At 43.1% G+C, this 22,137-nt stretch overlaps 1 protein-coding gene across 5 annotated transcripts in view; it reads left to right on the top strand.

The window, feature by feature from the left end:
- The window catches only part of STK26 (serine/threonine kinase 26), a 179,552-nt gene extending 176,246 nt beyond the window's left edge, over window positions 1-3,306 (top strand). For all 5 annotated transcript variants that reach the window (XM_078688551.1, XM_078688548.1, XM_078688550.1 and 2 more), the window contains one exon: window positions 1,488-3,306. Coding sequence is in view for 3 of the 5 variants with exons in the window: in XM_078688548.1 (XP_078544674.1) it covers window positions 1,488-1,512 (25 nt within the window). In the remaining 2 variants the exon portion in view is untranslated. The remainder of the gene's footprint in view (window positions 1-1,487) is intronic.
- Window positions 3,307-22,137: the final 18,831 nt, after the last annotated feature.

A 22,137-nucleotide genomic window follows, 5' to 3' on the forward strand; every position in this document is an offset into this window, starting at 1 on the left:
CTTTCTGACTACTCTGCAGTCCTCTGAGTTGGGTTTCTCTTGGCTGTGCATCGACCCTTAGCTCTTTACAGGGAATGCGCCTCTCCTTGCTGGTGTTGTCCTGGAGTTATTAGTCGTTACTCTTCTGGCCTTGTTGTCCCTCACTGTTTATAGACTGGGGTTGCAGGTCCCCTTTCGTCTGCTGTGACGTTTTTCACATGCTTTTCTGCCCCCAGGGAGGGTGTTGTATTTACTTGCAGGGTTGCTTAGAAGTAGCTGTGCTCTGCTCTTCCCTTCTATCACTTTCGGTGCCACAGTGCCTGGCACTCTCCTAGATGGTGCTGTTCCTCACCGTTCGTTTCTTCCCTTTCTGTCTCTTATTTTTTAGCACAATGTTCCCATATTCTCACAGTTTTTGTTTGTGGCTCTGCGTTGTGGCGTGGAAAAGTTCTCCGAAATAAACCTCACGTCAGCCCGCCGGGATGGGGCTTATGTGACCTTGCTGACGTCACGCCCACGGACGACGTCAGGGCTGAGTCACGTGGTACAGCCCCCCCGGCGCGCAGAGATGCTATGGCAAAGAAAGTTTTCCAGATCCAGTCTTACGCCTGGGGATAATTATACGTTCAGGAATCTGCGGCTAGAATAGTCTCTACCAGATACATAGTTACCGAAGGTAAGTAACCCGTACATTAAAAACAAGCAGAAATTTTCCAGAAGACCTAGCCTGACAATGAATTTCTGTTATGTAGCACAGCAAATGTGACTAGATAAATACGGAATTTAAAGGCATCATTATTTATTGCTTAGACATTCGCAACCCACCAAAAATTGGCATGTGACCCACAGTTTGGGAAACCTACATTATTTTTGCTCCAGTTTTATATTTGTACCGTGTAATGTTGATTTAATATCAAATACACTTATTTTTAAAAGATGTACCTAAGCTGTAGATATGCGTAGAAGTCCAAAGTGGCATCTTGCTTTTCAGTGTCATGGCCTTCCATATCATCTTTGTGGCACCAACTTGGGGTGTACTGCTCTTTTGTACAAAAAAAGCTAGCGATCCATACTCTTTTTGCCCCAAATATGCTGAAAAACCTATTTGATGGAGCTGTTGAAATTGATTAGGGTGAAGTCACCTTTATAGAGTCTTGCTTGTCAGTTTGCCTAAGCGTTTGGGGGAATAGCAGGTTTCTCACTGCAGTGACTATTCTATTCGTTCTCCTGAGTGCTGTTTTCATCCAGACAATTTGACCATTGAAATCCTCTTTCTTTGGTCTTGGGTTTAGAGAGAGAGAAGGACTGATGACTAGGTACCGGCGGGTGAGATTTGGTGCAGCGGAGTGCTTTTGCACTCCCTGCGGCTCAGGCTTTTCTAAGGTTTTTATTTTGATAATTTCAACAAATAAGAAATGGACTTCACTTATGCTTACTCTTATGTTAAAAGTAAACCTGATATAATTTATATGAATTATTAATACTAACCTTTTCATTCTTTGTAACAGATTTTCTGTTAAAGACTCATCATAATAATCTATCTCAAAGTACTCCACTGTTTTTATGGACCCAGTGAAACCCACCAAAACTACTTCAAGCTTGGCAGTGCTTAGCTCATGAGCTCCTTGTGCCTTTTGGATCTTTGCAAACCTATTGTGGACTATAAGGAAGATGACGATTTGAAGTTTGGAAAAATCTGCTCAACAACCTTGTGATGGTGTAAATGGTTTTATATTTTCAGGAAATTATTTTGTAAAGACTGCTTAATTTTAATATGGTCATTTCACCTTTGTTTAGTTGGTCATGTCAACATATAGATTTGCTTTTGGGTAACAATGGCTAAAGCTAAATTAGTAAGGTGTACAAGTACAGTATATTGCTGTGATCTTTGTCGCATAGTACCTTCATGGAACGTGCAGGTCTTTTGTATTGCTGATAAGTTTCTGTTCAGATTTTGTGACTCAATTACAAGTTATGTCCATAAACATAATATGAAGTCCTTTTTTAGAAAGCAATGCGGAGTGTCCAATAAAAATAACAAGGCATGTTTCTTAAACATTTATGCCTGCATGAATATTACTTATTTTTCAGTTGATAAAACATTAGGCAGCTCAATGATTTATACTTGTATGAGAGCAATGTATCTTAATGTTTTGCAGGTAAAATGAGGCAATTTGATGTAGGACATATATGCATCTGGAGTGTTCAAAGTTGTCAACTACATTCTTTTTGATTAGCAAATTTAAAGCAATATCTTTGGATCTTCTTGGCAATAATGGGAGAGGGTTAGAGACTCAGTGTAATTATTTAACTATTGTAAATGGCATGCTTGAGGGAAGCTTTAACATCATGCATTCTGTGACCGATACCAAGCAAGCAGGTAAGGATAGACAGTAACACAATTCCGCTCCTACTAGTGGTCACTTACCTTGTAAAATATTTAGAAAATAATTCCCTTAGATACACAGCATCATCATTGTTAATTTTGTCAAAGTGTAAATTAAATATGTTTGAGTCATTATGCAAGTAACTTCTAGATATTATTTCACCAAAATAGCACTGGGCAGTAAGACAATATTTTATTTCCTTTATAAAAATTGACTGTAAACTTGCTTTTGATTATATATTTATGGTACTGCTAGATGGGTCATATCATTTGTCATCCCAGTATGTATATTGTGCTAAAAATTTGAGCTGGGAATGTATTTCAGTACTTCAAAGTTTTAGCATTGTTGGTGTAAATTTTTTTATAAAGGCTGGGTGTGTTTATTTTATAGTTCAGACCTTCACATTTTGTTTTTGCACAAGACATTTTAAAATATTCTGAAATGTATCTGCCAAATATTGAAACAGTAATGGTGTCGAGTACTGAATTTTTAGTAAAAATTTGCCATTACAGTGTTTTTATAAATGGGACACTTGCGAAAAATGGTGTGGTTAGAAATGCCAAGGACAATTATTTTCAATGGTGCCTACACTGTAAAAATTACTTTTAACTTGTTTTAATTTTAAAGAAACATTTGTTTAAAATATCATCTGCTATATAACAAACTCAATTACAATTTATATCTGAGAGAAAAATAGTTCTGAAAATAGTTTTTGAAGACAATGTTATGGATTAAAGCATATTTTTATAAGTGTAAAAGCAGCAAAGGTTGTAAATAAGGTTGATCTGAAGCTTTATAAAATAACCTCATCACAGGCACAAACTGTAGTGCTCATATATCTTATGTAGTTGTTTCTCTTGTAAATCTGTTTATAGATTAAGCTTATTTCAATGTTTTGGGGGATTTTAAATGGTTTAAGAATAAATATTTAAATTCTGCTTCCGATTGTGATTCGCGTTTGTTGTAACCATAAAATGTATGTTTGTAGACCGTTAACAAGTATGCCAGTCTAAGTTGCATTTACCTTTACCGAAAGCCAAAATACATTTGTGTGGTTACAGTGGTTACAATTTTAAGATTCAAAACTAAAACGTTTCAATTTCTGTCCATTTCTGACTATATTAATCTCCCACAGACCGCTCTTCCAGTGGTTTCTGTAACTAAGGTCTGTTTTTGGGGCACATAATGTTAGTGTAGTTGCATTTTAGGCCCCAGGTGCTTCCTTCACCAAATGACCGACCCACTGCCTGTTATTGGGCCTAATTGTCTGATGTGATAGCTATTTATTGTTTTTATATTTAGACTTTAGATCCTAGTCTGTTCTTATCAATAGCTCCCATTTTACATTGGTTTACTGGATGTGGTAACAGGCAAGAACTCGTGTGGAAGCAAAGTAGCCCCTACTGCATGCGTACATTTTTGCTGTCAATGCAGTATAATCAGTGATGCCGCTCCAATCTGAGGTGCTTGCTTTCTATCTCATCACATTGTAGAAGGGGTCGTAAGTTCAGAAGACACTTCTGTAAAAGCTACTCGGAGGAAGAAATGAGGAAGACTTAAAATGTCAAAGTGTTAAAAGTGGAGAAGATAAATACAAACGGAGGATGCTGGCAAGAAGGGTTATGGAGAATGGTAAACGAGGAGCGACCAGAAATAATAAAGTGCTAGAAGCAGGAATATAACAGTATAAAGGGAACATGAACCAAGTAAGGGAAGGGGTAATACATAGGAGAAGAAACACCAAGCAAAGAGAGGGTAGATTTGAAACGAAATAACAGGGTAAATGGGGAAACATCTATAAAAGATATAAATAAGGCAGAACTGGGAGTGACCTCTGCTTCTCACCCAAGTTCATTCAATCAGAGTTCCATATTTTGCTTTCCTGAGTCCTTCCTTCCTTGCAAAATCACCCTGCTTTTTCTGAAGGGAATCAGGTGTACTACCTCAGTACCCTATAACCTTCTATATAGGGTCCCTTAAAAGGGAAGCAATGATGAGAAGACTCAATGTAGAAGGCCAAGTTAATAAACACTAAGTAGGATCGTATCACACCTACCTTCAAAATTGTGTTCCTGATGAAAAGCTTCTGTGGATTGATAGGTGGTGCCATCTGCCTCTGTCATAAGCCCATCCCACCCTAGGCATCATGATACAAAGCCACATAAGGGTGCCACTCCTGTGCACTAACATCAGTTTGCTTGTGTTCTGAACGCTTCAGCACTCATCAAGAGCCATTCTTCTACACATTTTCAGCAGATTCTGTAAAGAACGTTTCTTCAATTATTAATAAATTAATCTAATAATGAAGCAGGAATGTTGCTACCCTAGACTTCAGGATTCCAAATCCTGCAGCAAGTGCTCTCTGAGGTATCTAAAGGCGATCTGCAAGCAGGCGGACAAATCCCCCATGGGTGAACACAAAAAGTGGTTCTAATCACGGTCATCCTGTTCAAGGAGATCTAATGACAAGTCTGATGAAAAAGCAGAAAAAATATAAGTGAAGGCTTTGACTTCCAGACACTCCTTCTGACAAGGGGGGGGTCACACACTCTTTGTTCATGGAACCCCACTCAATCTTAGTCTTCTTCATAGCTCAATCTTATTTTTTTTTTTTTATTTTTTTTTTTAAACCTTTATTACGCAGTAGTAGCAAACAAATACGGGCCTACAACCTTCCGGCCGGCCTCGACATCTATTGAATCAAATTAGCAAGCTATATGGCGACTCGGTAGTATATCGGAACAAAGTACAATCAACCTGAATTACACTGGAGATATGCGTACTACCGAGAAGTAGGAGAAGTGAAGGTTCATTTTTAAATTTTATAGAGTACACCAAAAATAGTAGGAGCTGAGAAGGATCGAAGTCCAGACAATCTGTCTAAAACATAAGCGGGCGACTTCCAACAAAAGAAATCCAGCAAGCAGTAGATCTAAGTCAAAATGGCGGCATATAGAGAAAACAAAAGGATGAACAATCCCACATCATGTTGCGTGCCGGTCGCTACCCACCCCATATCGATCCATCCCACTACCCAGGGAAAAAAGGGAGAAATAAAGAACATAAAAAGAAAGAAAAAAAATAGGGCCCATAGAAACTGAAACGGACAAAAGAAGACCCCTCCCCCCCACCCTACACACATGCAGAGGCTACGGCCACCCCCCCCCCCCCAGCAGTGTGTCTGTCGCCCAAAAAGAGTACCCGAAATACAGAAGTAGAAGAAAGAAAGAAGGAAAAGAAGAATCAGTGAAGATCGGAGGAGGGCCAAACATTTGTGAACAAAACAACCAACATGTGTAGTCTCGGCCGCCCCTCCCCGGACCCCCGAACCGATGCAGAACCAACGTTTAACTCCCCAGTCCGTCCATCACAATCCAAACAATACAAGCAACAGGAAGCAAAAAAGGAAAAACATCATCAACCTTGTCCCATCCGATCGAGCGCAACGACGAGGTCCAGTCGTAGAGCAGCCATCTTGGATGGAAATAGCAGACGGAATGACAACCACAATACAGGGCACTGTCCACCAAGGTCTGTCCACCTCAATGTCATGTGGTCTACGGCTGTACAAAAAAGGGGGTCACACAGCAGCAATCCTCGAAAGTCGACCGGCCAAAGCAATAGTAGCAAATCCAGGATAGGACAGAAAGACATGCCAGGAGAACACAAAGGAGTCGCCCGACATGGCGTCCAAAGGCGATTCCTCAGCCACTGCACAGATCCAGAAGCCCCACACTGCACCACAACCAGGACAGGCAATACCGCAGCGGTATCAAGATCTTGGACCTCCGACGCCTCCATGTAGATCTGGGTAGGCAGTTCACGGCAGCCGAGCACAGGGTGTGGCGAAGTGCTCAGCACACGAAAACCAGCACGGCCAGTCGAGGGCACTGCGGGCAGAATGGCATCTAGCCGGGCCCCCAGGTCCCGGGCATTGTCAGATAGGGCAGCTCGCAAAGTATCCAGAGCGCTCAGAATATCATCAATCGCCAAAGACGCCTCAGGAGAAGCGGGTGCTGCAGCTCCCTGCACATGGGGCTCACAAGCATATGTCAGTCCCCGAGACTGTTCGTCGACATCCATTATAAGCAGCCGGTCATCACACCACAGAGCACAGCCACGTCGGGGGCACAGGGGCCGTACACTCCGTTTCGACACCGCACTCGATTGCAATGCAGCGTCGGTCGTCGTAAACACCCTCAGTAGCAGCCTGTGGTCGTCAGTTTCGAGTGCCGAGCGCTCGGTTCAAGGTGGCACCCACCACAGCGCTGGAAGACGAAGAGGCTCTCAAAGCCGTCTACAGGCTGGAGAAAGGATACAATGTATCACTGGCCGCGGCATCATCGTGCGAGCGCGGAGGAGAACAGGCCAGAATGGCTCGGTGTGGCGAGTAAAGCAGTGCGGCAGCCGCTCTCCGCCGGCCGACCCCGCACCGTCGTCAATGGCCGCTGTTGTTGTAGTCAGGGCCGGCCGTCTCCGAGGAACAAAGACTCGGCCACCGCCCTCCCGCTCCAGAAAGGAAGCAAGGACGCCCTGTCGCTTCTGCCGCAGGGAGCACGCCGGGGAGCGCACCGTTGGAGTCAGGATCACCTCCCGGTTCCGACACACCAACGCGGTCACAGGATAACTTGCAGGATCTATAGCTATTTGGGAGGAAAACGAGAGGGTCGGCGGAGCCGAGGAATTAGGCGGCCATCATGGTTGCAGGCTAGGCTCCTCCTCCCCTCAATCTGATTTTTGAGCAGCTGTTGCCTAAGTTTCCTGGGCTGTTAACTCGGGGAACAGTAGTCTTTAATGACTGATCCTACTTTGAGTCAGCGTGCATTTCTGCCAAAGACCTTACTGAATGTTCCTCTATTAGTGTCTCAACTGGTTTATCATAGATGCTGAATCAGCTGGCGCTAGTCCTGGATCAAATCTTTAATTGAATAGAGTTTCTTCTATTTGTTTGCTATACAATCACTAATGCTCAGCTGTGTGTTGAGGTGAACTTCCCTGTAGCCTCCCCACTCAATGCCAGTTTCAGAGGGTGGAAGTAGTTTTCTGCTCTGATTCTGATGTCATTCCGATGACTGATGCAGTTTTGCACGACTAGGATGATCTGGAGGAGGATAATCTACTTTCTCCACATTCTACTGACGCAATATAGATCTGGACAGAAACACCACCATCCTTAATCACCTGCTTTAGCCATTAATTTTCCACATGATCTGCCTACTGTAGTCATTAGAAGAGCTGCAGAAGTGTTTAAAATTCCTCTTGACTGATAAAACCAATTCACCTACTGAAATCTCTCAGCCTTTGCCATCTACTTTTTCCCCCCTTTTGACTGTCAGCAAGGCTTTGGTTGAGTCTGTTGCCTAACCGCTCTTTTCATTTTTGGATCCCCGACGTCTTTGCTTGTTGCCGTAGACCGGCAGATGGTGACCCAAAAGTACAGGCACAGTATCGTAGGCTTGAAAGGCTTGTGGTATAGGCCTTTAGCTGTACAATTAACCCAATTTTTTTCCCACCATTATCTCCAGTTCAAATCTGTTGATACAAACGTCTCTGGCAGCTTAACGATGCTCGCTTTTCTCCTACCTTTTCCGCATAGGATGTTAGAAAGTCCATTTGTAAAACTTCACATGCCATTTCCCAAATAGTTGAAGATGGTCTGGTCACAGCCAAGCAGATCTAGCGCTCTGGCATGGATTTGAGAGAGACTGTTGCTCAAGTTATGGGAACCAGTGTGCTCGTCTGTTGGCACAACTGGATGCATCAGATTTTCTGCCTAAGTCTGGACTTCATTGATTAAAATGCCCTTTGATGGGATATGGCTCTTTGGCCTTGGAGATGTTTAAGAATGGTTGTGTGAAACTGCTTTGTCAGAGGTTAGATTCCTCATCACACGAGTTTCACCAACCGTATTGGAATTTCAAAAGTTATTCCACAGTCATCATCTCCTGCTACTGTATGCTGTTGCAACCCATCTTACAGCACAGGCAGACTTTTTGGGTGCTTAGAAGCAAAAATGGTCCTATTTTGTCCCTTGTTTAAGTAAGCCCACCACTTTTCACCACAAACCATTCGGCTAACAGTTTACAGCACCACAGTGTGGATATGTGAAAGATTGTCTGCCTTTAAGGCATGGATACAGGCAAACATTTTCCCAGGGGCCAAAAAACTGTCTTTGACGTGCCAGAGGGCTGCATTGATGCCAGCAGGGTTAGGGGCAGTAAGTTGGTCGTAGGGGATGCTTAGCATGTACATGGTGTGGACACTGAGTCATGGAGGTATTTTGTGGGTTTTATTTCATATTGGCCTCTAAATTAAGGCCATCATCTGTAGAAGAGTCATAGATTTGACAATACTTTTATGCTGCATCTGACTTGGTCCCTCTACCATAACCTGGGGTAAGCCTTCTCTTCTTGCTATCACTACCTTCGGAGAGTCAAGTGTTCAAAGGAAGTTAATTCATTATTGAATTGGAGTGAAATGGAATCTTAGGACCTTACAGTTTTTTATATTCTTGTTCTTTTCTATGAAACATTAAAAGTACTTGGGAACAGGCTCTGTTTTGGCCAAAAGTGCTAGAAAAAATCCTTGCCAAGACCCTTTCAACAAGGTGTGTAATTCACAGAGGTGGGAAGACCTAAATACCCAGGGGGATGACTGGAGAGGTTTAGCCATCGAACTAGGATATGTGATATTTAATCTTGGCTTTACCACTTTGCCAACATATTCTGGGGGTAAACTCTATTTAAAGTTTGGGCAAGTTCCACAGCGTAGTACTATTTCTTTGGTGAAAGTAGTCTCGGAATCTCAACATCCGAACTACTCACACCCAGTTGTGTAATGAGCAAAATGGAAGAAATGGAACCTGAAGCAGTGTTTTTAATTCATGCATCTCTTGTTTCAAAAAATTGTGTGTTCTTGGGTAATTACCGTCTGAATATATTTCTCTACTCTTTATAAATTTTTTTAACACATTTGTGTTTTTTATTTGTTTTTAAAGATATAGAAACTTAGATCAAACTAAACACTGATAATAAGTAACAAGGACTGTAACCAACAATGATTTGATTTTACCTAGTCCTCAAGGTCCACTCACTAAAATATGGTGTAGTGAGAAGATTATGAATCTTGCAACAAGGAGCCCTGCATTGTGGTGCTAGTATTTCTGCTTCACCAAATTGTTTGAAAAAAGTGAAATTGTATTCTTTCTATCCTTTTGTCCCCTTAATTGTCATGGTCATAAAGGTGGGTGAGCCACTGAAGGCTCAAGCCAGATGACTCTGTCTCCGGCCAAGGCTTTCCTTGATCCCAAAACAGAGCCTTTGATGTAAAATGAGTGTGAAAGAGGTACCCATCTAGTGGCTGATGTGAAGCCAGAAAACCTGGGATGAATCCCCACTGCCCAAGTGACCAAATTAAGTGATCCCAGGCAGTTGTTTTATTTTACTTTGCCTCTTTTTTCTTCATTATCACATATGAGAGCACATCGAAATGCTGGAGTTCAGGATTTGCACTGTACAAAACATTCTCTTGTGTTTGATTTGATAAATGCAGTTTCATGTATAATAATCTATGCCACCCAGTGTGTACACATGACCACTGCCTCGCCTCTTTGTTTAGTGAAGGCATTGTTTTTTTAAAGTCCTCAGTCGTAAATAAGTAATGGTCTCTTGGAGGGTACGGGCTCTTTAACGACTCCTATGGAGGGAGGTCTCATCTTCGAACTGTTGCCTTGCCACCTCCAAGAATCCTGAAGGGCCAAAACCAAGATGCCTAGGCGAAAAGAAGGGGAAAGTAGCGATCTTACAAAAGATTGACCTCATTGCCATAGTCTTACTTATTTCATAATCATAGGACCAGTTTAGGGAATTATATTGTACAACTTATTGGTCCAGACCTCACAAGCCGCCCAAAATCTATTTTTTAGAGCGATAACCAAGATCAGCTTATTAACAATATTAACTTAAGTAACCCAGCCCATAAGCACTGGGGGCAGAGGCGATACCCATTTTAAACAAATTTCTCTTCTTGCCAGTAGAATTAAAATGAATAATAAATGTACTTGTAGATTTGTAATTTTACAATTATTGCTCTCTCCTGCTAAAACCCCAAAAATAACTAGGGCAGAGCTTACCTCAATTTCTTTCCCCAGAACCTCTGAGATGGTCTTACCAACATCTTGCTAGAAGCCCCGGATCTGGGGACACTACCGGAACATATGCACATCATCCGCATTCACAGAGGCACACTTCAAGCAGGCCTTAGCACTTTCGCCTCCCAACTTGGATAGCCTTTAAGGGGTCTGTTATGCTCTGTGAAGTGTAAACAGATGATTAATTCTAAGAGGAGCAGCTTTAACAACAACCTTAAAGTACGCTTCGATACTTGCCATAAGAGTGTTATTTCGGCCGAAGGCAGGTCTTCCCTCCATAGGCGTTGCTGATGGGTCCCCTTTTACCAGCATCCAGTACAATTTTAGAAACTTCTTTACGTTGATACAGGGGCCCAAGCAGAATGTTTTCAGTCTTCATTTCTTTCCCCATCTTTACCTAAACTGACGGCCCAACTTGATAATTGATCAAAATTGAAACCTAGAAAGCCTCTGATTCGTGATAATAATGAAAAATTCCCAAGGGGGAGAAGCTTGTTATTTTGCACAGGTTTTCCTCATTTGTCAATCCTTTCGTCCTTCAAATGAACAGTCACTGTCCTTAAGACACATATGAGTGATTGGGGAATTGCAAATAGGTACTAAGAAAAAAACAACAAATGGCAGCAAGAGGTCGTTAATGCAGCACTACCGGACTATACACTATGAACAAGTAGAAAGGGTCACTGTTGCCCACCTCCTAGGTCAACTGCCAAATAACCCAACAATTGAAATACAGATTTACAGAGCACAGAGAGGCAACACAGACATAAATAGCACAAATGCTGAAAAAACATTCTTTCTGAAGTCTTCAGTGAGGTTAATACTTTTAATTGTTCCACAACCATGGATGCGTGATACAAAGCAGATGCAGCCAATGTGTTACACCCTGAATAGGGCTGCATCAGGGCAATAGTTCGGGAGACGTGGTGTCAGTCCATTTTCCACAGCATCTGACACCGCATCGCCCGACCTCCATACGATGTGAAAACCGACATGAATGGACTCATAAACTCCTGATTCACCTATCAGAGTGAACACGCTATTTCTATTACGGATCTGATGACCTCGATGAGGACACCCTTTATATTCTGAGTTCATACGTCACTATTTTGAGCCTCTACGGACGCTATATGAATTGACGTGCTCTCTTTAACATTTCTTAAACCTCACTATTGCCCTGATGAAGCCCTATTCAGGGTGAAACGCATTGGCTCCATCTGCTTTGTATCACTCCTCTGTGGTGTGCAACTATTAAAAGAAGTATTAACCTCACTGAAGACTACAGATCAAAATGTTTTTCAGCATTTGTGCTATTTGTCTGTGTTGCCTCTCTGTAAATCTGAATTCCAAATAGGGTCACCCGAACTGTAATATGGAATCTTCAGAATCATTCTGACCTGATACCAGAGCTCGCTGGCAGATCTCAAGACCTTCAGTTTGACTTTCTTAAAACAATTTAGGATGGCCAAAATTGAAAAGAAAGCCATTGCCACCCAAGGGAAGATTTTTCATCATAGCTTGGAGGAAGAGAGGAAAGCATGATGAGTCGAATAGAAGAGATGTTGCATTTTTTAACTGGAAGGCCCAGTAATAAACACTGAGTCGGAGCTTGCAATACCACCTTCTAACTTCGGCCTCAGCGATTTTTCATGCAATCCTCACTCCCTTACAGAACCAGAAAAAAACTGGATATTTCTCCTTGCAGTGTTTTATTGTTTTAAGTTTAACGGATAGAGGGATCGCATCAAAGATAAATGTACATTTTGGCAAAAATTAACATTTTTATCAATTTGGAGCGTCCCAAAAGAGGAAGACTCCCCCAGGATCTTAATCTTAACTCTTTCATTTTTAGCTCAAGATTTACCTGAGCTAGCTTGGAAATGTCCTGAGTAACCTGCACCCTTAAATATCTAATTTCTTATTTGATTAGTGAATTGTTAGTGAGTGTTCCAGGACATGATTTCTGTTTTATGTTGGTTCATTTGATAACTGGAGACCTTCTCAAAATCCGTTAAGAGCTGCTCCAGCGTAGGTAAAATATTGGGGCCCTCCTTTGTGAAGATCATAAAGTAGTCCACATATAGGGCTACTTTATTGACCCACCCATTCCATTGGAACGGTGCAAAATTTTGGCTGGCTCTGATGTTTCATGCTAGAGGCTCGATACATAGGTCAAAGAGCAGTGGAGAGAGGGGGCAGCCCTATCTTGTTCCTCGTTCTAGCTTAATTGAGTTAGTGAGGGTCCCATTAACCACAATCCTCGCTGTAAGGGTCTTATAAACAGTGCTAATAGTCCTAACAAACTTTTCCCCTAGCCCAAAAGAATACATCATATGGCGTAGAAAGGGCCAGCTTACCCTGTTGAAGGCCTTGGCAGCCTCGAACGTAAAGATGGTGGGAGGTAGATTGTTCGCTGAGGCTATAGCAATTGCACCTATCAGCTCATGTGTTAGATTGTGTAGTTGGCGACCTTTGATAAATCCCTTCCGATTGGCCTGGACCAATGAACCCATCACGGGCTACAATCTCCTAGCTAAAATGAGTGCATAGATTTTATAATCACAGTTCAGTAAGGAGATTGGTCTGTAAGACTTGCACCTTTTACGATCTTTATTAGGTTTCAAAATTAGACTAACAGCTGCTTCATCCTAGGACTTTGGGATAGATAGGTCATCAGAACAAATGCTGTCAATCAGTATTTGCCAAGACCGGGACGATTTCCTCAGCGAGGGATATATAAAACTCATTGGGAATACCATCTACACCCGCAGCACCACCTCTTTTTAAATTCTTCACTACTGCCTTAACTTCCTGTAAGGAAATACTTTGGTTCAATCGTTGGGCTTGGTCATCGGCAAGTAAGGGTAATGCTGTGCTATTAACATAATCTTTAACCTGGGACTCAGTGGCTAACTGATACTCAGTGTACAGATCTTGAAAAAAGGACTCAAATGCTTGTTCTATCTTAGTACTCTTTGTACAGATCTTCCCCGACTCATAGTTGAACATTTCCTTCATTATATTTCTTGTTTGGTTAATACTAGATTTCCAAGCAAGAAGCTTCCCTCATCCTTCTCCATATTCGTAAATGGCTAATTTACCAGCCTCCCACTTATTCCTTATAATACTATCCAAATAATCTGATAGAGCCTGCCTTTTTGTTATTATTTCGTTGTTGACCTTGACCAGCTCCTGACCGTCTTGCTGTATAGTTCTCCCATTCAGAGCCCTAGACATTTTTTCTTCCAATCTTTTTATCATAGCTCTGTTTCCTTATGTTTTTTGCAGAAAGACTGATGACTCTGCCTCTTATAAATGCTTTGTAAGCATCCCAGATTATATGCAATGGGGCCGAGGAGTCATTTCAAAGAAGGTCAGGGTATCTCTCTTCAGTTGTTTTATTACTAATGCATCGGAGAGGAGGGATCTATCAAAAGTCCAGCTTCCGTTAGTGGGTCCTCTTGTATTTGTAGCTCCAAAAGTACAGCAGAATAGTCTGAGAGCTCGGGGATATGTGCCACCTTTTTAACGCTGTCAACCAGCCTAAAGTGTACAAGTAAAACATTTATTCTAGAAGCATGCCCATGCTTTTTATTAATAAAGGTAAAACTTTGAGGGCCACTTGGATCTTCATTTTTGAATCTACAAATATCTACAAGACCCAAATCTTCCATGAATACTCTAATAAACCGTCTCATTTTGGTGGGTCTGCGCCCACCCCTTTATTGGATTTATCGACATTGGAATTCAACAGTATGTTAAAATTCCCTCCCATGATAATCTGGGAATTGAATTCAAGCAGATGGCGATAAAGGCAGTTTAGATGTGATTCATCATTTATATTAGGCACATAGTACCCCACTAATACATACCATTTATTCTGAATGTTAACATTGGCAATGCCAATCACTCCTTAGCATCAACTTTAAAAGCCCCAAACATAGATTTGGCAGATTTCTTAATAAGTAACGCCACTCCATTCGTACAACAAGATAGCATTGTGTGGACGGATACTTCAATCAACTTCTGCTTAGAGTATCCTCCTAGTCGTCGTGTGTTAAATGTGTTTCTTGTAAAATTATAATGTCCTAGTCAGCTTGGCTCAAGTACTGAAAGATTCTCCTTCTCCTACTTGCTACTCCAAGGCTATTAACATTCCATGTTAAGATTTTTACTGGGGTGCAAACAGGCATTAAGATTTTTTCTTCTCCATAATATTAGCTCTGACTTTGCGGTAACCCCCCCCCCCCACCTCTAAACTCAGCTACTCAAACCAAATGACGAGGACTACTTTTTTCTCCACATGCTCCCCACCCAGTGAATTGCTAAACTATACAGCTCCTCTTGTGACAACCCAGGGGAACCGCTCCCCCCCCACCAACCCCCTCACCCCCCTCCAGAAAATGGAGTATGTTGGATAAGTTGCCCTTTAGAGCTCACATCTTCTGGCCTGTGAAAATTAAGCAGATCAAACCTGAACCCTTATCTGCTCAATGAAAGTTCCTACCTCTGTAGGGTCCCGGAAGTTATACGTTTTGTTTGTCCACATGACTTTAAGCAGAGCTGGGAATGTTAGTTGGGCTGTGGCACCTAAGGATCCTCAATCAGGGATGCACTTCCCCAACTCCCACTGTCTGTCCTGAGTTATCCTAGAAACTGATCTAATCCGAAACGACCACTCCTCTTTGGCAAAACTGCCGTCTTTTAGGGCCTCAAAGAGAACTCGCTCTTTTAGCATATACGTTTTGAAGTTAATCAAAATTCTCCTGGGGCTTTTCCTGCTTAAGTTTTTTGAGAAGGGGTCTTTATGTATCCTTTGAATATCTGACTACGGTTCTCGAGAGTCAATTGAGGAGATAAATTCCTTCAACAAACTTAAGAAAAAGCCTTTGATATTATCTCCCTCCAGACATTCCGGGATGTTGAGTACTTTGATATTATTACACCTGGCATTATTCTCCAAGGACTCTATTTTATCCCACGGATCTTTCTCACCATTCTTTAGTGCTTGGTTTTCGCTTCGATTGGTCCTCACTTCCCTAATAAGGGCCTATACCGAGGGTTCCATCGCATAGATTCTCTCTAATTGCTGACATTTTGGTTTCCAAAGTCTCGCAGGAGTCTTGGGTATTTGATTGATTTCTTTCCAAGATGGCAACCTTATTTCTAACTTCTGAGGATAAGGCATCTAACATTTCGGCCAGTCCCAGCTGCTTCAGACCATTTGTGCTCAGGAGATCAGTAGAAGCTAAAGGATCGGACACCTGGTTCACTTCCGCAGGGGAGTATAGTGGATCACAGTCAGTTAACTGAAACTTGTTGGAGGTAGCGATGCTCAAGTGGACGACTTCCTCGTCTTGGTTATTAGCCTCCATGCTTACAACAGGCTCCCCTTTTGTCTTGGTGCAGCTCCGCAGTTTCGGGGGTTGTTAACCCAGTAAGCTGAACTTTAGCCTGTACCTTAAAGAATCTAAGGGAAGGGGTTATCCTGACTTGGGCTGCTTCCTTTCTCTGTCGTGAAGATATAGAAGAGGAGTCCTGCGGTCTTGAGGTGGCTTTGCTCCCTGTCTTCCTACAAGGTCTTTTAGTTGTAACATAAATAGGGGCTAATGAATGTATAATTGTCCTCAATACCCACATTTTTATTCCTTAGTGCATATCTGCTTGGGATCTCAAACCCCTTCTCACCAGATAGGTCATCAAACTGTGGCGGTGAAACCACTGACTCATGGAAATAAGACACCTTCCCCCTTCTTACTTGATCGCCTTGTGTGGTGTTCACCTTAAGAAGCTTCTCCTTTTCTCTTTTCCGCTGCGTTGTTTTGGAGGTGCAAGTAGCACTCTGCTCCCAGCTGCCAGTAGCGGAGGAAGCACTGCAGAGGGGACAGATGGCCACCGCAGTCTTGAGGGAAAAGCTTGCAGGGAGACTTCAGTGCAGCATGCCAACTGGAAATAGAGCCAGTAACACGGGGCACTCGTCGGGGACTAAGCCTGCCTGGAGTGCCCCGGAAGGAGTTCTATGAAGCGGCGTGCCTATCCAGGCGAACGCCAACCGCAGCCTGCAGCAAACACCCCCTGCCCGAGAGTGTGGAGCATAGCCGCATCCAGCCAGCTCCGCCACACTACGCCGAGTAGCCAGAAAACCAAAAGAGCCCTTTAAGAGAGAAACTGGCTCCCTGAGTGAGGCAAACAAATGCCAACAATGCACAAACCAGACGGAAAAATACAGAAGAGCAGACTGATGTAAGGGCGTCGGGGATCCGGGGATAACAGGGAAAGTCAAGCATAGCTGGAGGAGAGATGCAGAGCTCGCGGCCGGGCTAACCAGCCGCCATGTTCCCAGTCAGTGAAGGCATTGTCATGGTGGGGGAGGTATGAACTTTTCATGTGTGAAAACTATCATGATTAATGAATGTCCCTAAACGCAGTGAAAGCAATAACATCAGTTTTGGTAGAAACCTAGATGCTGGTCCAGAAAATTAGCTTTTTGTGATGTGCTGTAAATCAGTTTAGTAGGTTTTTCAACATTAGGGTAAAAAAATATTTGTATATCTGGATGGTTCGGTTTGAGGGACTCCCCTGGAATGCAACTTTTTGTTTGTGTTGTGTTTTTTGGGATGTCTTTTAAAGTCACTGAGAAGAAGGTATCTCTGGATTTGAACAAATTACAGAGCATGCTTCTGTGCTAGCTGCCCTGCACCACCTAACGTCTTTCCTTGTATCTAGCGAGGTGCTTGGCTTGCAGGACTCAGACTTCCTTCATTTTATTTATTTTGTGTCATTTACCCACTTTTGCTTTTCTTTTTCCGCTATCTGAGTTGGACTTATGCTCACTGCATTGGCTAGCCACGTATTCTACCACGCCCAATGACTTATTCATGTCAGCCGTCCATTTAAAGTGTGTATTTGTGCCTATGGCTCACCTTAAGCAAGCCCATCTGCGCCCTTCCCCACCCCATCTGCTATGCTGTTATGCTGCTGGTATTCTCCCTGCATATCTTGCCACCGCCATAGTTTCTTCCACCTCCTTTACGCTCAAGACTTTTTTTTTTTTACTCTGTCCTAAGGCCAATGATTCCACTTTTTTCTCCTCAACAGCTCATACCAGCCATCTCTTCTATAGCCCTCCTCCCTCTTGCGAGCCTCACAACAAAATTTCCAACCCCCCAAACGGCAAGGCATATATTCCTCAAAAGCATCTACCTGAAAAGCTGCTCTGCTTAAGGTCCACCCCCTTATAAAACATGTCATTGAAATTCATAGCACTTTAATTGACCACAACCTAGATATTGTTTGTGTTGCAGAGTCTTAAACATCTGATTCATCTGCAGCTGACCTGACTGCCACCTGTCCACCCCTCTATAAACCCTCCCCTTCACTTATCTTGATTAGGAAAGGTGTAGGCCTTGCCATCCTCCTCAAAAATCACCTTGATATTACCCCTATTTTTCTTCTTCCTTTACCTGATGTAGAACATATTTTTTTTTTATTATCTGCTTTGGTTCATCCACCAACATGGGAATTCTTCTATTTTTTTTTTTTAACAAACCGTATGATACAGGGTAGAGTTTTGCAACGTTTTTTTATTGATTTCATAACATCTTCCCTACTGAATCATTCCTCCCCATTGTATTAGGGGAATTCAACATCTGTGCTGATGACCCGAATTCCCCCTCCTCTTCTTATTTGCTGTATGGATCAATCTTTATCAGCATGTGATAGTCTGCTTGCACTGCCAGGCATCTCCTAGATCATATTTTAGCCCCTCCCAAGTTAATTGATTTAATCTTCCCCCATTACTTTGGAATAGTCCAACACCATGCCTTGATTCTCTATTACATTAACATTCACAGTCTTTCAAACTCGATCAAGTTTACTCTATGCGCCTCTGGCCTTAAACGGCCATGGTCTAAGCCCAGAAGCCTTTGAAGTTTCTCATCTACTCCCAGGTAGACAACAATATTGCCTCCTTCCGTTCTTGGCTTAGTCAAGCTCTAGATAGTGCTCTTTCCTTTGTCTCACTCCTTTAAGAGAGCCTTGCATTTTGTTATCTGGTATAAAGACATCCGTTTGGAAGCAAGGGCAAGATGCTGAAAAGGGTTTGGAGAAGATATTGTCCCTGAAAAAAAAAATCAGCGCAAGGCAGCTCTAAGAGAATACAAACACTTACCTTACTCCAAAGCTAATTTCTGTGCTGCAAAATGATTTTAGCTAAAAGTTCTTCAAAATGTTTTTTTTTTTATATCAGAAGCTTCTTATCTGACCCAGATTTCACTGAGACTACTTCAGTTCTCTGTGATGATCTCAAACTGTTTTCTCTACAAAATTAACTTAATCTGTTAATATTTTACGAGTCGAACTTCCATCAGGCATAGATTATTCGGACTCTGTCCACTTCTAACTTGTCCTTCCAGTTGCCACACCAACTTTAACTCTCTCCTTAGAGGACATCCATCATCTCATGACTGTGAACTCTTTTGCCTCCCCTTTCGATAATTGTCCCCATTTACTTTCTCCCAAGATCTTACAGTTGCCACCCATCTTCTATCCACAAGCCCTCCTTTCCATGTGTAATACTTCTATAACACTAATACTGTTCCAAAATTCTGGATGTTGGCTCAAGTCATCCCCGTTTGAAAACTGAACCCTCCAATCTCAGTAACTATCATCCCATCTCCATCGTCCCGTTCCCCATCAAACTTATGGAAAAATATCAGTTTTCAGCTTTTCCTTAGTGGAATTGTCTTCTGGACCTTTCTCGATCTGGGTTTGCCACTCATAGCACTATGTTCTCAGTACTTAATGATCATCAAATGTTGGTGGACCAGGGCTCTCCACCAGCCCTGATCTTGTCGAAGTCTGATGCTTTCTACATCGTTTCTCACTCTCATCTGCTTCATTATCTCTTTGCTTCCAGGATACAGGTGTCTGTTCTAGCTTGGCTAAAGGATTATCTAACATAACTGTCTACCTTGCCCCGTCCTGCTCTAAATTTTAAACCTTACCGTTCGGGGTTTCTCAAGATATGTACCCACTACCTACCCTCTTCAATCTGTATCTTCATCCTCTTACCCTTCTTATCCGTTTCTTTTGACTAATGTTCATGAGCACTGCCAACGTGTTGCTGGAAGCACTTTATACACTGGTGCACCTTAATGCTACCTGCTGCTGCCAACGTTTAACATCGATCCTAAATGGCAAAGTGCCTAATACACTCCTGAACTTTTATGTTATTTACTGTTTTAGTTTGCTTTTGAAGGCAAAGGAGAATATTACACTGCGAATAATGTATTTTGTTTGTCATATCTGCCCTGCTTGATAAAAATGTAAATAAAAAAATAAGAGCAATGCCAATGAGACACAAATCTTGCTGTTCGGTGATAATTTCTCCAATTTGCACTCCTGCGCGATTGCTATGGTAAACTGACTGAGCATAAACTCATTACATTAGTTAGCAAATAAAATAAATTCTCATGATCTCCCCTATAGTTCCTTGTATGCCCATTCCAGCCAGACGTTGTTCTCCTGAACCACTCTGCTCTCCTCTTCACCAGCCGTGCTGCTCGTGTCAGCAAGGCCTCTTCTACTTTTTTTCTACTGAAAAAAACCTCTTTGTAAAATCCTTCCTTTCCTTCCCTGCTCCAGACAGTCGTTCAGGCTATTGTTCTTTGCAGACTTGATTACTGCAAGGCCTTGTTCGTGGTTCCCCTGCCTACTTTCTGCACCGGCAGCAAAATATCCAAATTGCTGCTGTGTTTTGTGTATTTGTGCTTTCCACCTTCTTGGCCCAAAACGTCTGCAAAATTATTTTCTACACCACCATACTCTTTGCAAGCACGTGTTCCCGTGAGCCTCAAGGTTTCGCAGTCTGACCAGTGGCCGTGCCTTGTTGTATTGCAGCAGCTAAGCCCTGGAATTCCCTACCACATCTCCGATCCTGTGACAAGTTTGTTCCCTTCCGCAAATCTCTTAAAACCTGTTTATTCTCCAACCGGTTAATTCTCCAGCCCTCAATATTTTCTTCTAATCTCTGAGCGTTAGGACACCCTTTTTAATGATGTCTTTGTTCAATTTATAAATTACATTACATTCCTACTAGAAAGAGCAATATTGAAGGTAATTAACTAGTGTGCTCTCTTTAAGAACAAGATCAGTACCTTATATGTAAAGCATAGTTTAGCCACCCACCAGAATATCTTGCCAGGATCATCCAGCAGTATGGGGGCATAGCCAAGCCGGTGACAAAGATGGCCACACAGGATTGAAGTTCCATAGTCCTCGTCGGCTATCGCTGTCCCTGGGCACCCATCCATTATTAATGTCTTCTAATGCCTCACTAGGGACGTATGGGGGCGGCCTGCCCTGCTACAGATTCTTGCCCTCATCAGCATACCCTGGATCGGTGGAACGCTATGGCGCCATAACCACGCCACGCTGTATGTTAGCGTAAAAAGGCCATTTTATTAGGACAAGGTTGACAACCATATTTAACCAAACCTCAATAAACATAACAATCCCCAACCTCAGGTCTTTCATCCATCAGCCATTTCCACACTCCAGTTACTCTCTCCCGATTCGTTCAGCAAACTCTTCCCTTCTTCCATTCGCTTCCTCACTTATCTTTCAACCTCCTCCAGCATCTACAGCCATAGCGCTCTTGCAAGCCGTACCCCCATCATGGACCTGTATCGCCCTCCCCGAGGGGTGAGTATGCCCGTCATACACTGCCCACCAACAACCCTCCAAAGTACTGCTAGCACCACTATCAACCTAGACTGCCCACCAGACCAGACCACCAGACCCCTCCAAAGTACTGCTAGCACCACTATCAACCTAGACTAAACTGGCACGCTATTGCGAGTAAATACCCGTTCCCACTCCTGAAAACATGTAGGGTGGTCCAAACTGTCCTAGACTCTTCCCTAACGGTGCTGAGGGCAGGAAGAGGATGAAACTTCCTCTTCTGCCCCCTATAAACCCTAACCCCCTAACTACACCTTGTCCTAAGTATCGCACAAACACCCGGGGGAAGGATGGTCTGCCGACCCTAATTCCCCCAGGGGCCGCTGTGGGCTTTCCATTGCGGCCTGACAGTGGTCCTCAGATTGGGCCTCCATTGGGAGACTTAGTCAGTGGGTGACCCTCAGGGCTGGGCCGCAACATGCATGACCCGCATAAGATCTCGACCGCCCTTGGGCCAGACTCCTGTGTATCCTAGTGCTTTTAATGGCGGAGTGACAAGCGATGGAGTTGTGGGCCTGTCGACTCGGATATTTACCAGTCTCCACCTGTGTGGCGCTGCCGCTGAGGCTCGTCTCCTGTGCTCCCCCCAACGATACCACTGGTGGCTTCCCATACTGCGCTGCGGGGCACCACCACTGAAATATTGGTGGATATGCACGGGCATAGGCCCGACTTCCGACACTGTTGCTCCTGGGCTGAAAGGAGAGCTGCTGCCTAATGCCGAATGCGAAGGTGGCATTTGGCCTGTCCGCCGCTGGGCATTGTTACTGGCTTTAAGCTTGCTTCCTGGCTCCATGGGGCCTCCTGATTACCTGCTGCCTGTATTGTGTGTCACTGGAGATTCCTGAGGTGCTGTTAGCCCTCTTCCCTGTTCCTGCG

Source organism: Lissotriton helveticus, chromosome 4_1 (assembly GCF_964261635.1).
Source record: "Lissotriton helveticus chromosome 4_1, aLisHel1.1, whole genome shotgun sequence".
Taxonomy (NCBI): Eukaryota; Metazoa; Chordata; class Amphibia; order Caudata; family Salamandridae; genus Lissotriton; species Lissotriton helveticus.